Here is a 17543-nt window from a genome sequence, read left to right as displayed (position 1 = left end):
TGAAAACTACATATGATATTATTCACGTCAATCTCTATACAGAAGAAAAAAAGAGCGGAGAGCGTGTCACTCATGCGCAAAGTTGCGGAAGTCTCACTCGACATCCCAGTGGCGGCCATATTGCCTGCAACGTCATTTGCAGATGTCACACTGGGACAGTCACCATTGAAAGGAAGCTGTGCCACCGGTGGCCAGAGGGGGAGACTCCTTTCTCCTCCCCGCATGCAGCCAAACCACCTCCTCGTCCGGTCCACCTCCACGTCGGGGGTAATGCCGGGCCGTCCACCGGCGGACGACGACGATGCCGGGCTGGCGGACAACGATAGATATGGTTACCATATTGACATGGGAAAATGGCTTCAGGCACTGAATTTTTAACAACAAAAAGTAATTAGATAAACATACCTGCAAAATGTGCTTGGTCATCAAACTTCATGCTTAGTCTTGCTTTGGCCACATGCAATGACTGAAGAAAATTTCTCTACAATTTAGGGTCTTTCACCGAGTATCAGATAAAATAGTGAGTTTTCAAAATGGTCAAATTGACCCCAAAATGGGCACCGTGTCTGCTTTGTCTTTTCGCCATGACCTTTGGTGTGCCTACTTGTAAAAAACATTCCTTCTAAATTTCATATCCCTACGGGGAACTGCCTTGTGGAGTAGAGTAGGAAAATACAACCAACATAATAATAATAATGGTGTAAATCCGGCGTGGCAGGCGGCGTAACTGGGGCAAGGGAAAATTACACCAGTACTTCGTAATTTCGTAGACCAGCGCAGATGCAAGAGATGGCAGACAATTTTAGATGCTCTGTCAATAAAAATAAAGCCCTAAATTTGAAAGCTAAAGGGCTGAATCACCGTACTCTATCAGCATAAACACAATAATGACATTTTTCCACATTCTAACCTCGTCCATCTGTTTTGCGTAGATGATTAAATTTTGCTAGCAATCAAAACTCTCTAGTACAAGTTTTTTAGAAATGAATGATTTTTTTTTTGTGGTTCTATATTTAATGAAACTGTTTATTTCTTGTGCAAATGTGAATTTGGACCAACCTGGAAGTCAACCAGCTGACTTTCGAGTTAAACAATGGGACCCACTCCAGTAGGTGGAAAAGAGTTGACATTTGCTCTCCCACCTGTTTGCCAGACATAATAGGGAAGGCAACATGAGCTCTCTCTTGGACTGACCTTACAATAAGATGGAGGAGGGCCAGAAACGTGACCTCAGCGGGATGTGGATGCTCTCCAGACGGTGGCGGCATGAAAAAGGAACGCCTCCCTCCGAAGAGCAAACGACAGCAAAGAAGCGTCTGCAGACCAATGGACGCAAGCCCGAGGCCTGAGACTGAATGTGTGAATTCACAGTGTAGGAGGTCTGCTCGAGTAGCCGACGTTTTGGACCCCCCCGTGAGGCCAGCCCCTCACCTGCGTGTGATTGATGGCAGATCCGGGCAGGAAAAGTGAACTGGGCTTTGATCTCTTGCCGCTAGTCCAGAAAGATCCGTGGGGAGTCGGGGCTGCGCCGAAGCCCCAGGCGGCGGTTTTTATCCATTCAAAGTCGGGGAGAAGAAAGTTTGGGGGTTTAGGGGGGGGCTTCTTGATGCTAGCCACTTTCACACTAGAGCATTTTGCTGTCCTGAATAGTTTTCCAACCTCTTTTGAGCCAAACCAAACATTTTAACAGAGGGGAAAATATCTCACAAAAAATATGGACTATGAAGTCTTTGACTAATTAGTCACCAGAGATTGATGAACAAAGAAGATTATATTCATTGTAGTAAAAGCAATATCAAATTTTTGGGCCAATGAAATGAAATTTGTTGTAACTTGAGTGCTCTCGTACGGCGATGGGAGTTCAATAGTACACTGAGAGGAAATGCATGGACAAATCTACATATTTTCCATCTTCAGAGGTAGTCAGATCAGTACTATAATAGAGCCTCCGAGTAAGGATATGCTGCAAATCCCCAAGTGAGGATTGTGAAGTTTAAAACCTGACACTCACTTCTCCTACCCTGTTGTCACAATGTTTATGTCTGGTGTGTTAATTTTGTGGAGACGTGAGTGGAAGGGGCTAAAAATTATTATATTTTTTTTAATTCACGGGAATTTTCTCATTTTACAGGAAGATGTCATAACAGAGGCAGAATGCCACCTGTGTTAATGTGTATTCCGCAACGCTGGAACAAGAATGTTTAACTTCACACCACTCGCTTCTCTGTCAATGGGTTGTGGGAGGGTTGGGCTCCCCAAAGAGAATGCCGCCCTGGGCGACTTTCCCCAATCGGTCATATCAAAAAGTGGAAATCTGAATGTGCTACTAGACAACTGCGCTAGCCAAAGTAAAACTAATAAAGGACTCTGCAGCAACCATCCAAACAAACTGTACATAAACAACGTGAATTTATTAGCCCCCTAAACGTCATTTGCATGCTTCATGAACAATAACCCAATAAAATGTGACGAGGGAACCATTTTGGCTCTTGAATGGCAGCGATCCTATTTCAGTGAGTGTGTGCGTGTGTGTGTGTGTGTGTCCACTCAGGCCGGGCTGCTCCACTGGAAGCGAGCCACGCCGAGCATGCAATGTACTCCCACCACCTGACACTGCAATGTTTCAGTGAGCGTGCGTGCATCCGTGCGTTCCATCCATCCCTCCATCCTGCATATGGGCTGAGAGAAAGCGAGCGAGAGAGCTTGTTGCACAGTGAAGGCCCAGCTCCGTTTCTCTTCTCCTCTCTGCCTGCACTCCCGTGCACTTCCTGTTGCTCTCCTCTCATGAGCGAACCCTTTAACCATTTGAGCTCCCAATTGTCAAGAAAAGCTCACACCGGAGTCATACCGCACAAGGCCTTCACGTGTCAACACCGCACGGCATTCTAATAACAAATAGTGAGAATATTCATTTTCAGGCAGTTGGACAGCATTGGACGATGGATTATATGATTGCAGTAGTAGTTATATGAAAATATTGCAAAATTGTACAGTATTAGTTTGTGAATATTACAAAATAGTTTCTATCCTTGTAATATTTATTACAAACACTCGACATATAATTAAGTATTATTTAAAAGGCTATAGTTTTATGATGTATGGAATTGGGCCAGGAAATGATATGTATTATTGTACCAATGTCACTATTATGACAATTTAACATTGGATTGAAAGTGAATAAAATACTAAATACTTGCATCTTAAACCCCTTTATAAAATATGGAAATGGTTTTTTTTACGCTGATGTGAGCAAACATAATAAAAGATAAAAACAAAAAACGCATTATCACATCAACAATAACACGAATCGAAGCAACAATAGTGGAAGCAATATTGCAGAATATAATGTAAAGAAAACCAATTACAATATTTAAAAATGTTAGCTAAGCATTCAGAATAGAATTGCACATTTCCGTTCACTAACAGGAACGTCTTACAATACAAACAGGAACTGTTCAGGTTATTTAAGGCACGCTGAACAAAAACGCTAAACTTGTTTAAAAAAATATCGTACATTATTTTAAAGTTCTATTTATTTTCATTTGGTGGAAAAAATAAGGCTCCGCAAAAAAACTGAATGTCGAATCATTTTGCGCCGCATGTCACAAATATGACGTGCTGAGCGGCACTTTGAGGACGGACACGTGAAAGCAGCATCGGATGCGTCGCGATGTGTTCAAAGTCACGCGACTGTTGAGGCATAAAAGCCAGCCACAAAAACGACCCGATGAATGACGACGACGTAAAAGACAGAAAAGAAAGAGGAAAAAGAAAGGAAGCGAGGTGACAAATGCTTTTTAATCCGGAAGACGCAGTGTCGCCGTCCATTAAGTGCCTTTATTTTAAATAAAATCGCTTCAATGTCCGTTTTGACGACGTCATTTTAAAAAAAAATAATTCTTAAAATGTCTTGAAGTGTCTGACGCACGCGATGTCCGCATCGACAAATTTTCATGAAATGGATGACATGAGACAAAATGGCAATTGGGATATGTTTATCCATCCCTTAGTTTCGAGACAGCAGGAACAAAATGTTATCGCGGTTATTTATTCTTAAATCGAAAAAAAGGACAACTCCTTGACGTTTATTTTCGATATAACATGTATATTTTCGTGTTTAGACGGAAAAGAATATTTAATTTTCGCTTGCACATGATTAAAAAATGTGGTACGTAAATTAATTCACCATGTGGTAAACCAATAATGAAAGTATGTGCTAAACATTTTAATCATGTAAATGTTCAGTTTCAATAAATCCAGAGGACTTTTTTTCAGGGACCTAAAAAACATTGGTTTTACTTTTTAAATTAAATTGCAGCTATTTCAAAGCTCTGAACAAAATTATAAAAGAATTAATCCGTAAAGAAAAACATATCAAATATATACAATTAAAAAAAATATTTTAACATACTAAGCATGTTTTGCCACTGGCACAATGAAACATGATCTCTAAAGATATAAAATGATAATTACACACACAAAAAAAGTCACAATAACTATAAAAACACTGTCTTACCCCTTATCCTCACTAGGGCCGTGGATGTGTTGGATTCAGGGTGTGTTGGATTCTATCCCAGCTGACTTTCACACCCCAGATTGGTTGTCAACCAATCGCAAGTGCAAGGCAGTTTAGTCCTCAGCGAACCTGACTGTGCACTTTTGGAATGTGGGAAGAAACAGGAGTACCCTGAAAAAACCCACACAAGCACCAGGAGAATATGCAAACCTGGATTTGAACCCACGGCATCAGGGCTATCAACTGTATGTTAATCACTACTCTACCCATCCAACTTAAGTCAAAATCCAATCTTTTTAAAAGCCCTGAGCAAAATTCAATAATTACTCATGTAAATGTCTCAAATGTTCACATGAAATTGGAACAAATAGCTTTAGTGTACCAAATTGTGTATAGTTGGAACTGAACACATTTATATACAATTACAAAACATGTATTTTTTGATTTTACTGTAAAATATTAACAGCGTCCCTCTATCTTATCCAATGCTTATCCTCAATCAGGTCAGAAATGAGCTGCAAAAGTCCGACTTGCTTCAAGGGGGGAGGGTGCACCAAAAACTTGCCAACCAATCCACTTTTTTTTTTTTTTTTTGTATCTTAAATGATCAATTCATGTGAAATGACACTAAAAGATAAAATGCACACGGACACAAACAGTGAATGCTTCTTTTGGAAAACTGATGTATTTGATTATTATTCGAGTAAAGAATTACAGTATCGTAGAGTTTTTGTTAGTAGGTATTAAAGTGTAGAGAAACTGGACCCATTAAAGATCTTCCACCTTTCCGAGAAAGTGCATGTAACAGTCCGAAAGGTTTGTCAAACCCAATATAATATTTATATTTATATATATTTATAAAACAAAAAAAAAAAAAAAAAAAAAAAACCCACTATCCATTCTTTTTGTGTGAGCTGGCCACCGGACTTCTTCTTGACATGTATATGTACATCATCTTCCGTTTGGGGGATTTGAACACATCACGTTAGCAGCACTGTAGAGAACGACTGGCTGTCTCAGTTTCAAATATTGGCCAGGGGGGGAATATGGAAGTAAACAATCATGGAAAAATGCAACAAACACTAAACAAACGTCCATGTTTCGTCTTCCTTAAATAAAATGTGGGGAGTGGAGGAAAGGTGGCGCGGGGGGGGTGGGGGGGTGTCTGTGAACACACATCAGACCAACTACAAGATCAGTGTACATTATTTACAGCGTTTTTGGATCTTACAGGCAGACGTCATAGCTATGTAACACTACAAGGGGGACACGGAAATAACTTAATGCCGAGTTCAGTTTCTATCACACATCGTCTTTAGAAGCACACACGCGCACAAACGCACACACATCTGGTCTAACTGTTATAATGCTTCCACTGTGTCTCAAGCACGGTTATAGCCACTAATAAATAAGCTCCCGGGAACTATAACATGTACATTGTACAAAACAAAAAAAAATACAATAGACCTGTCTTCACAGTTCTGGATGTGTCTCTGTGTGTCTAATTGGTGACAATTTCTTTATTGTCCTCCATGAATCGCGTGAACCTGAAGTGGGCGCCGTTCTCCACGCCGGCCATCCGCTCCAGGCCGGCCAGGGCGGCGTTGGGTTCGGCGCTGTGGAGTTTGTCCAGGCTGCCCGTCAGACCGCCGACGGGTGAGCTCCCGCCGTTGCCCACGCCGGCGCCCGACATGGGCGGCAGGCCGCCGCCCTGGATGACGGAGATCTCATTGGCCTTCATGGCCAGGCCACTGGAGAAGGCGGCGGCGTACTGATTCCAGAAACTAGCCGGGTCACCGGCGCCAGCTCGCGACACCGCCGCTGGGTCTTTCTGGAAGATCTCCGGGAACTTGACGGGGTTGGCGCCGAGGAAGGCCATGGGGCCGTCCACCGAGAGCCGGCGCCCGCGTCGAGCGGGGGCGCTGTTCCACATGTGTGTGCCCATGTGGACCTGCAAACAACAATGGCGGAAACAGATTAAGAATAAAATCCGGACCCAAATATTAATAATATTGAAACTCTAACCTGTAAAACTGACCCCCTGTAGTAAAAATTATAGCACATTTTTAGGAATCAACCCAGCCCAACATATTTAAAATCAACTCTCCTGTTATGTTGCAGTTGGCCCAATTAAAAAAAAAAAAAAAAAAAAAAAAGATTAATAATCAACCTATCTCTTTGTCAGTAAAATTGATCAAATGAAGCAAATATTTAGACAAAAAATAGCAAAAAAATCTGGATAAAAATTTGGCCCTCATCATTTTTTCCCTTTATTATTGTATAACTAGAAAAACTATATTTTTACTTTTTCAAACAATCACCCATGCCAAAGTGGACGCACAGCTCTCTTGTATATTATATTTGCTCTTTAGACATTTAAACTTTAAAACTTGTTAATTTGAGCCAGAATACACTATGACCTTTTTGGCTTCTTATGATTTATTTTTTTCATATTATGTCTTAACTTGCAATCAACCCCCTATTAAGTAGAGTGCGGTTCCACATGTGCGTGCCCATGTGGACGTAGACAGAGGCTGAGGAGGGAAGATCAGGAATGCAAATGAGAGATGATGCAATGGAAAAAATAATAATGATACCGCATTGCACATTAAAATAGCTTGACACCCTGGATGGAGGAAGGCGGTTTGTTGTGTGTGCTGGTGGTGGTAAACATCTTATTTGGGGGAGGCCCATTGGTCTAATCCCTAATGTGCTGGTCTCACGCGGGACTTGAGGGCAAAAAAAAAAAAAATTACACTTTTGCTTTCAATGAGGCTGTGGCATCATCAAGTCTCTCGACTAGCAACAATAAAGTTAATTGTACTGTGGGGGAAGGGGAAGGAGAGCAAATTTTAAACATCTGACCCATTTTTGAGGTTTGTTCTTTTGCTACAGCAGAAATGCTCATGGGTGAGTGTGACTTGCTCTATGTTTAACCATAGATTTAAAAAGAATAAAATTTTAAAAAAGCAAAAATGAACACACTTCACAATAAAAATAATTAAGGCAACTTCTTTTTTGTGAATATTGGAAAATTGTTTTTCTAACTATATTTGGCAATGACTGAAAATGTATGGAGAGGTGTTTTCAACTTGTGGGTCAATGTGTGTGAGAGACAGAAAGAGAGAGAACGAGAGAGAGTGCAAGAGAGCGAGTGTGAGAGAAAGAGAGAGACTTCCAGTATTTCACTCCAATTTAACTCACAAAGTTGTGTGCATTTAATCGCCAAAAGTTATTGGGAAAAAGTGGAGAAAAAAAAACTCGTATTAGTAGTGCACCGTTGTTTGTTTGGAATGATTAAGCATGCAGAGGGTCAGATTGACCAACAAATATTCCCGTTCTAGGAAAGAAATAAACAGAACTGCGTTAAACATATGACAGTTTCTAATTCCCCATCGGTGATTTACGTGGAACACTATACAAGATTCATTCCTTCATTCCTCCCCTTATGGCTACGAGTCATTTTCCAATTGAGGGAACTAAATTATTTTCAAGCAGACAGGAAAGTGATGTCCCTATTTTATGTGTGATCTACTCCACACTCACTTTTGTTTCTTTTGAAAAAGGGGTCATTGTGCAAATTGTGGATTTGTCTGGCAACCACTTTAGGGCCCAACAAACTTGTCTTATGGCTATTTTTTAAAAAAAGCAGGTCTTCAAAAAGGCCAATGTCATAATGGACTGAGTAGGATGTCCTCTTCACCAGTACGTTAAGGTCCTTGCCTCAGGCCAAAGATTTAGAGTTCTCTTCTGTAGGACAGACAGGACCAAAAACCCAAAGGAGTTAAACTGATAAATGCGTACAGTCACATGAAACTATAATCACTGCATTAATTAGCCCGAGTCGCGCTCTCTTTTTTTTTTTTTTTCAAGTTTTTATCTGGCATTTGTCTGTATTTTGTTGATTTTCCTAAATGGTCTATTCTGTTTTACATTGCATTAACAGTTTATAAATACGAATGGATTAAGATATATGAAAGTAACGAAACAGTTTGGTTTAATTTACTTTTTTTTTTTTTAATTATGCAGTCTCTCCATAACACAGATCTTCACTAATTACAGGTGCTCTTGGAATGTATCCTCCCCGCAATAAACAATTCACATTATATTGAGCTGTTCTTTTTTCTAAATATCGCAAGTGTACCTTGAGGTTTCCTTTGGTGGTGAATGCACGGCCGCAGATGCTGCAGGCGAAGGGCTTCTCGCCAGTGTGCGTGCGCTCGTGGATCTGCAGGGCGCTGGATGAGGAGAAACACTTTCCGCAGGTGTTGCAGAAGTGCTGCTTCGGCGTCCGGCGAGGCGGCGCGGCCGACAGCACTGGTGAGGTCGAAGCGGACGGCGTGACCATGCCGGCGCTGGTTGCTGCGGAAACGGCAACGGAGGAGGGGTCCTTGCTCTCCGGGTGCAGGCTGTGCAGGAAACCGTTGACCTCTGGCTTTCCGAGCGAGCCGACGGATAGCAGGGAGGGTGTGGGGCTGGAGGAGAGGCTGGTGTTGGAGGGCTCGAAGAGCTGCGAGGGCAGGTCTCGCATCTGGTGGGTGAGCATGTGCTGCTTGAGATTGCCCTTGGTAGAGAATCCTCGATTGCAGGCCGTGCAAATGAACGGTCGCTCTTTGGTATGGCTTCGGTAGTGGATGTCCAAGGCACTCTGACACGCAAATGTCTTTCCACAGATGTCGCAAGACGTGTTCTTGGCTACGCTACGCTCACGGAAGGGTAAAATCATGCCCAGGGGATCCTTGGAGGGGTTAACTGACGTCAGGTCCAAAGCTCCAATGTTGGAGGGGTGAGGGTGTAGGAGGGCTGTGTGCTCCATGGAGAATACCCTCTGTTGCCTTTCTTCCAATCCCGGGGATTTGCGGGGCTGCGTCGGAATGCCTGCAGGGGATGGGGCCTGCATGGAGGAGGTAGATTCAGACACAGCTGGACTCCCAGCACTTTGGCTTTCTACATCTCCGCCGAGAGATGAAGAGTCGTTGGTGAGACAATCCCCCTCTGGTAAGCCATTAGACACAGCTTTGAGTTCTCGCAGCTCCTCCCTGTCCACACCCTGGGGATTCTCTCGTCCCTCCAAATCGAGAGCAATCGGGGAGTCGCAGAGGCTGTCGTGGGAAGCGTCCGCTGACCTGGGTGTGTCGGGCATACTGCTGTCGGGGCCCTCCTCCATTCCCTCCATGTTGTCATCTGAGAAGTTGTCCAAGTCGTCAAAGTTTCTCTCATCGAACGAGCCCGTGTCAGAGACCATGGATTCCGGATAATTCTCAGGCAAAGGGTTGTTTGGGATTTGTCCCCCCATGTGCATGCGGATATGCTGTTGTAGCACCACGGCGTTGGTGAATTTCTTCTGACATATCGGGCACGAGTGTTGAACTCGAAGTGGAGGCATGGCCCTGTGGACGCTGTAGTGGGTCTTCAGGTTCCCCTTGGTAGTGAAGGCTCTTCCACAAATCTTGCACTTGAAGGGTCTCTCACCCGTGTGAGTGCGATAGTGCATCTTCAACGCACTTTGACAACTCAGCACTCGGTGGCAGATGATGCACTCGTTGGGGTCTGTCACCTTCCTGTCAATGTTCTCCACAAGCTGCTGCAACTTGGAGGTCTCTGAACCGTGGAGGGGATCAAGGATACCTCCAAAGGGGAATTTCGCCTTGAACTGGTCCGACATAAGCGGCATGAGAGGGTTGGTCAACATGGGCGGGCTGTTGGACGTGGCATACTCGGTGGTGCTCTCTGCAGCAGAGCTGACACTGGTCACAAAGCCTGAGGAATGGCTACCTTCTTCAGTTTTACCATTTGAGGTAGGCAGAGTTGCACTTTCGCCCTCTTCAGATGCTCTGCTACTTTTAGCTGTAGGTTCAGAAGCACCTGAGTCACCTGTCGTGGAAGGAGCTGGAAGGTTAGTTATGGCTATCGAGTGATCTTCCTTTTTGACAAAATGGGGCAGGCTGGGCATAGTCGGCGGCAGCAGCATGCCGACCGAGGAAGTCAGAGTGGGCAAGACTGGCTTGCTATCCAGCCAGCTGGTGACGGGCTTCTCTGGGGGCATGGACATTCCATAGGGAATGCCGGTGCTTGTTGGGATGTTGTCCAAATGCTCAGGAACAGGGTACGGGTTCATCTGGATGTGCGGGTACTTTTCTTTATGACGCTGGAAGTGCACCTTCAGGTTGCCGCGGGTGGAGAAGCGGTTTCCGCAGATGTTGCACTTGTAGGGCCTTTCGCCAGTGTGCGATCGTAAGTGGATCTGCAAGGCACTGTCGCTACCGAACACCTTGCCACAAAACCTGCACTTATGCTTGAAGAATGCCTCCTCCGAGCTGCTCTTGGTCTCGAACGATGCGACGTTGGGCACCTTGCCTTTCCTCTGCTGGACCAGTGTTGCCAGAGAGTTAAGGTCCTCAACGGTGGTCCCGACGCTCGGAAGCGAACTCGAGAACATGGGATTTCCTGGCGGGGGCTGAGGTAGAAGGGGATTCACTGCTGAGCTTAACAAGCTACCAATTCCAAAAGCCGGCGTGGAGGACTTTGCCAGTGGTGTGTTAGTGACATGGCACGGTCTCTTCTCAGGGAGCTGGGCATTGCCTGTCGACGGCCCCAGGGTGCTAATGCTCTGAGATGTCTCACTGCTGCTTGGGTTGGACTGAGGTAGCTGTGCCGCAGCAGCGAGCTGCTTTAGGCTGCTAATGCTGGCTGACTGACTAGCCAGGTTTTGTGCGAGGCCTGCGGCTGCAGCCAGCTGTTGCGAGAGATGGGAGCTCAGGGTGGCCAGTGGGCTGGCGGCGACGGGTGCCATCGCACCTGGAGCTGAGGTCGGGGGCACCTGTATTTCAGGGGACTGAGAAGCTAGGCGCAATATTTGGTGACGGATCTGCTCTATGAGCTGTAGCTGGTGGATCTGCTGCTGCTGGAGGGCGAGGAGCTGCTCCATCAGGGCAGGCACCGCCACCCGAGGCCCCCCAGAGGTACGTGCCTCCTGGGAGAACTGGGCCACAGCTACTTTGGTGCTCTGCAGATTTTCAATGATGACATTGCTGTTGATCATGGAGAAGTTTCCCAGCTCGGCCAGGTTGCCGAGATGAGGAAGAGGGGCAGAAATAGCAGAAGTACCAACGGCAGGCCCAGCGGTGCCTTTGCCACTGAGGCTGCCCGCTGCATTGCTGGGGCTCCCACTCTCCACAAGGCTGCTTTCCTCTTCGTGACCACTGCTCATGCCTGAAACATCCACGTCCATGGATTCGTCTTTTTCCAGCACGCTGGGTTCAGAAAGGTCACCGTACTCTGTGTGATCAGTGTTATTAGCAGTGTCATTCATCTGGTCGTCGGGATTAAGTGGTGGAGATCTAGGAGAGAGGGTTCCAGCGGGGGAGACAGGACTTTCATTCACAATCAGGACTAGCTGATTCTTCGTGCAATTCTTTTGGTGCTCCTCGAGCTCGCAGAGTTCAAAGAACTCAGCACAACATCTGTTGCAGACATGGGCGTCGGACTCCTTGCAGGGGGGGTCCTCAGAGCAAAGTTCTGTCTCCCCTGCAAAAAAAGCAGGAAAGAGAGGATTAGTGATTAGAAATGTTTTTCAGTCGAAGAGGCTTTATCTCTTAAAGTTCCATTGTTGCTAATCTTAAGTTAATCAGTTTTACACTTATCCCCTTGATGTCTTCACAAAAAAAAAAACAATCATAAAAGCAACGATAAGTAAAGAGGAATGAGAGAAAGGAACAAATTCAGTGTGCAATGGCGTCTGAAAAAAACACAATACAACAATACAAAATCAATGAGAACTACTCACGTTTCACTAAACAGTGATCTTTGATTTTCATCAGGCCAAATCAAAGGTAATCATTTTCTTCAGATAACCCATCAAAAATATAGAAAAGAGTGAAGCAAGGACGCAGCTCGAACCCTTTAATGAAATTTCATAGAAACTCATTGATTTCCAATACAGCTCTTCAAAGTCTGCTTGTCCACTCAGCGCAAATCAAGCATTGGATGGACTTATTAGACTTTCAATTCGCTGTCAACTTTGCTCATTTTCAGCCCGCAGCCGCCATCTCAAACAGGTTATCGTCACGGCTAAACTCATTTGAGAAGATCGAGGCCAAACATGGGGAAAAAAACAAGGAACAGGGGAGAATAGCAACACACAGGATATAGAAATGCTGTTAAATAGTCTTGAGGGGCTATGATTAAATTACCTTGACCGGTAAAAAATGTTGTTTGACAGATCACAAGACGTGTGTCACATGAAGAGTGATCAATCTACAGCAAAATGACTGATTAGAGACTAAAAAAAGATCTTAAAACACAAAGTCTGAGATAAGCCAATTGCGTTTTTGGAGTTTCACAGACGCATTTCACACTCGAAGCCATCTTTTGTCAAATTTCTGAATTTAACATACAAGTTGATTTACAAATTGCATTTTTCTATGAATCCCTTTCATTGTGACTGAACCTCCACTGCAGCCCCCCTCCTCCTCTCCATTCTAGAGACTTTCATCAGGGCCAAGAATTCATTTGCAAATGAAACCCTGCAGAAGTGCACCCCCTGACCCCCCCCCCTGCCCCATAGTGAGACAGGATGCCTCCCCATTGTTCACGCAGCATGGGAGCGGCGGGGATGGTCGGACGGCCGGTTGGTCGGAACCTGGCCCCGAACTCCTCTCCGGGGCTGGGTCCCACTCCGAAGCACACTCAAAGGGATTATATTTTCCCTCGGTGTTCTTCCGCGCCGCCGGATGACAGATAACTGCAAAGTTGCCATGACAGTAAACCCCCTGGACCTCACACCGGCCAACTATGCAAACACACACCCTAACTTTTCACGGCAAATCTCCTGCTTTTAAAAAGAGCGCACAGAGCTTCGCTTCCAAGTTAATTTTGGAAGGAGGAAAAAACAAGTAAAAAGGGAGACATAAATATGAAAAACAGACAAAAATTTGCATGACATTTCAAGAAGTTGCAGGATAAACAAGCAAATGAAGTGTGTATGTGTAGGAAAAAGACTGGAATACTGTACACGTGCTTTTAAAGTAAATTCATCTTTTCCTTACCAATAATGAAAATGGAGTCGCTGCATGTTTTCAGAATATTTATTCCATATTCATTTGCAATATGAGGAAGTCAAAATTGAATTAAAATGTCATTTTGTTAGGAACATAAAAAAAACATGAGGTTCAAGTTTAATAAGAGTTTCGTTCCAACTCGGTGTCTGATCATTTTAGTCTCCTTCATATTTTTGCACCAGTTATAAAAAGTACCAAGTCCTAAAAAAGATATGTAATTATTACATTAAAGAGTACATGCATTCCATTTTTAAACATATTCCTAAAAAAAGATGAATGCAAATAATTGGTTCAACTTGAAAACCCTGTTTTTCATTTTACAAAATTATAGCCAATGTTTAATCGATACTTTCTCTCAATGGACCCTACTAGCTGGCAACTTTGCAATATATTTCAATAAAATAAGAATTGAGCAAAAAGAGGGGGAACATTTTAAGATTTTAGTCACATTAATAACCTTGTGTTTTCAGTTATCTTAAAAGACGGTTAGTTTTAATCTACACTTTGTGTCCAAAGTGTGCTACTCGACTTCAGTAAACAAACAAAGCTTTGTGCCAAACTGTTAAGACAAAAATAAAAATCAATCCTGGAGCCCAGGACATAGCGCAGATGCTAGCATTAGGCTTAATTCCCAAAATAGCAGGGATTAAGTTCGAATTAAAATTAAGAATCAAGCCAAAGCTGCTGTGAGGAGGATGCGCCGCTACATATGAATCATAGTCAAGAAGGCCTCAAAACTACAAAAAAGTGAAGATATTAAGCAGGCAAAATCCTACATTGTATGAGTTTAGGGGCAGGCAGCTTGACATCGCGCTGAACACCAAAAACGGGGTCCGATAAAAGCCACCTCGGTCCAGTCTGGCCAAGCAGGGGGACACTGGCTGAGTCGTGGTCCGGCGTCACGCTTAAGGCGAATGGAGGAAGGGAGGCTGGGGACTATCAGCCCCAACCAAATGACAAACACTCTCTTGTTTGCAAGAGCACAAAAAAAAAAAAAAAAAAAAAAAAGAGAATGTGGGGTGGGGGGGGGGGTGGTAGGGTGTTTGGCGGGAGGGGGGCTGCCAATTTCCCCCCTGGGGAGCAACGCTGATAGGGGCTAAATATTGATAAGGGCCTCACTTAACCGCTTAATAGAAGTGGGGAAAAAAGTGTCAAGGCCTGGTTTGGGCCGCCTGCGGTTCGGACTAGTCGGGTCAATGGTGACGAGAAGTGGATCTTGCTGGGCCCTGAACCCTGGATGCCCCTCACATAAGGGACACTGGCAAAGGTTAAAACAGCACAGCGCCATCACACACACACACACACACACACACACACACACACACACACATACACACACACTTTTTTCATCTCTACCCTGATTCTCTCTTCAAAAAACTTTTGGAAATAACTTCATTGCGGAGATATTTTATAAAATGATATGTTGAACACAAGTGACATTTTGCATGTTACTGAGGCTCAAATAAGTTGCAAATTTTAAAAAAAGCAAAAATCATTTTAGTTTATGGAGAATAGTAAAAAAATATTAAAACATGAATACGAACTTAAAGCAACTTCAGAAAGGTGACATTAGAATATTTCATCACTACATCTCACTAAAATCTACACGTCAGTATTTTTTTAGTCACACATTACATTTTATCATCATAACTGTTTAGCAAATCCGTCGTAAAACTTCATTTTAAAAAAAGTCCGTCATCAAACATTGCTTTTACACAACTCCCATCACTTTCAACACACAATTTGGCTTGATTTTAATTCAAAAGTATGGCAAATCAAAACCTTTTTAAACGTATATGGATGATTAGATTAGTAGGACGAGGCTTAAAGGATGGAACGATTCATATCACATTTTTTGGTAACTCTGAATGCAGCATTTGACAAGTTTATTTCGCGCTGATGTCGTAAATTACGCTTCAATAAAATCGCATTGTTTTCGTTTTTTCGCGTGGGATTAGTTGAGTCAACCGCATTTTCTTGAAACTGTCTGTGCGTGTGTGTTTGTGACTCACGATGAGTTTAACTTTTTTTAATATATGAAAGCACGATGAGCAAACCGGCTTGTTATGTTAATTCATACGAATACAAGGGGAAACGTTTGGTTTTGCACAACTTTAAGCATACAAAGAGCACATTTTAAGCGTGTGTGAGGTCGGCCAGGGTGGTCCAAGGCGGTCGAAATGGGCTTCGTTTTGAAAACCGAATAAAAGGATACATAAAAGTTTTTTTAAACCCACCGCTGAAGTAGCACTCATTTACGTTAAAAAAAGTTAAATAATAGCCAGATTAGTGTGATGTAAAATTTGTTAAAAAGAAGAGGAAAAAAAGGATTAAAATTGCAAAGTGGGAGGGAAAGCGGTCGAAGGAGGAAGTGGGGCCGGTGAGACTCACCATTGTGGCCGGCTACGGGCAGCTGAGGGTCGGACTGAAAGTGTTGCGGCTTGGCTTGTTTCCTCCGCGACATTCTGGCTGGTTCATGGGGCAAACACCCAGCGGAGAGGAGGCGAAGGAGACCCAAAAAGAAAGGGAGGAAAAAAATGAACCGAGGGGGCCCCTCAAAATTTCACCCGCATCGAGCCCATCCAAGGCGCATGTGCCACGTTATGATTATCAATAATGCCTCGCGATTAATCATACGGCGGGAAGGGAGGTGGAGGAGGAGGGGCTGGGTGAGGGAAGAGGGGGGGCAGGGGCTTCTTTCAAAGGCGATTGGCACCTCGCCAGCCCCCCTCCTATTCAAATCAAGTCTCTTTAATCAATTAGCTCCTGATTTGCTTTGCTGGAAGGAGGGACGGTGGGGGTCTTCTTCGTCTCCCAAACTCGAGGTTCGCAAAGTCCGCTTGAGCAAGAAAGAAAGGAAGGAAGCCCCCCTCCTTTCCTTTTTTTTTTTGGTCACCTTGGTATTGTCCCAAGTGAATAATGTTCCACAACTTTCTCCTCTCACTGTTCGAACAGGTAGTAGTCCGTCCGTCGGTCCGTCCGCCCCCTTCACCCCCACCCCACAAAAATCACCTCTTCGGTAGGCACCTGGTTCGCGCGTGGCCCCCAGACTGCACAAGTCCACGCGTGGCTCCGTCCACTTCACTTGCGTGCACTCATTTTCAGGGTGGCGGACACGTTGTCGTCACACACCGCAGAGGGCGAATAAACAAACTTTGGGAGAGGGCCCCGTGCTGCAGCCGGACAGCGGCAAAGCTCCGCCCACCCGCTCTCTGATTGGCTGTTATCGTGTTCAGTCACCAAGCCGGTCCCCGCCTTCACTCCCGCCCCCCCCTTTTTTTTTTTTACCTCGCTCTTTTTTTCTTTTTCTTTTTTTTGGTCTTCTTCCTCTGAACAAACTTCACCGACACAGCGAAGAGCAGCGCGGACAAGTTTTCATTTATTTTCATTTTTTTTTTTATCAGAATTTTTTTTTTTAAATCGACTAGTTCCGTCACAATAAAACTCTACTTAAACCAAGTCATAATGGCTCCCCATCCACTCATCCATGTTGGCAGGATAGGAACGACTGCATTTATCTTATTACTTTAGAGCTTTTAAAAAAATATTAATTTATTCAAACAAAAAACGTGGACGCATGTGCAGGATGGTAACGTTTAACTTCCAAATAAAATGATATTCATCAGAATGTCTAAGAGACTACATAACCCCTGGAAAATATGATCGTTAAAAAAAATATCCCAAAATTAAAAAAAAAAACAACTCATGATCACTAGCAAACCTGGCCGCTTCAAAGGGTTTTTAGACATACGGAGGGGATGAAACAAGACAAACGGAGCCCCTCTCTGGCTCGTGCTGATGTTGAGAAATGAAGATAATAACGTTTCGACGGCTGATGCCATTATTTTGCTCTGAATTTTTAAAGAGCAGCTGCGGGGGCAAGATGGATGTGCTACCCCGGCTTGTCAGCTATCTTTTAGTTTCGACGAGAGTCTTTACTTATTCATGATTTGAAAAAAAAAAAAAGA

General features: G+C 44.0%; 1 protein-coding gene across 2 annotated transcripts; it reads right to left on the bottom strand.

Annotated features, from left to right (window-relative positions):
- Positions 1–5383: 5383 nt before the first annotated feature.
- Positions 5384–16748, bottom strand: sall1a (spalt-like transcription factor 1a). Of its 2 annotated transcripts, none has more exons than XM_061814666.1 (4): positions 16588–16748; positions 15967–16044; positions 8661–12043; positions 5384–6467 (listed from the first exon to the last, which is right to left on the bottom strand). In XM_061814666.1, the coding sequence occupies exons 2-4, from the start codon at positions 16037–16039 to the stop codon at positions 6018–6020; spliced, it is 3906 nt and encodes a 1301-aa protein (XP_061670650.1). In that variant the 5' UTR covers positions 16040–16044; positions 16588–16748; the 3' UTR covers positions 5384–6017. The 2 variants fall into 2 exon arrangements, with proteins under 2 accessions (XP_061670650.1, XP_061670651.1); XM_061814667.1 differs by having other exon boundaries at positions 16603–16748.
- Between the last annotated feature and the right edge of the window lie 795 nt (positions 16749–17543).

The sequence above is a fragment of the Syngnathoides biaculeatus genome, chromosome 3 (assembly GCF_019802595.1).
Source record: "Syngnathoides biaculeatus isolate LvHL_M chromosome 3, ASM1980259v1, whole genome shotgun sequence".
Lineage (NCBI taxonomy): Eukaryota > Metazoa > Chordata > Actinopteri > Syngnathiformes > Syngnathidae > Syngnathoides > Syngnathoides biaculeatus.
This window is presented reverse-complemented; position numbering and strand designations above follow the sequence as displayed.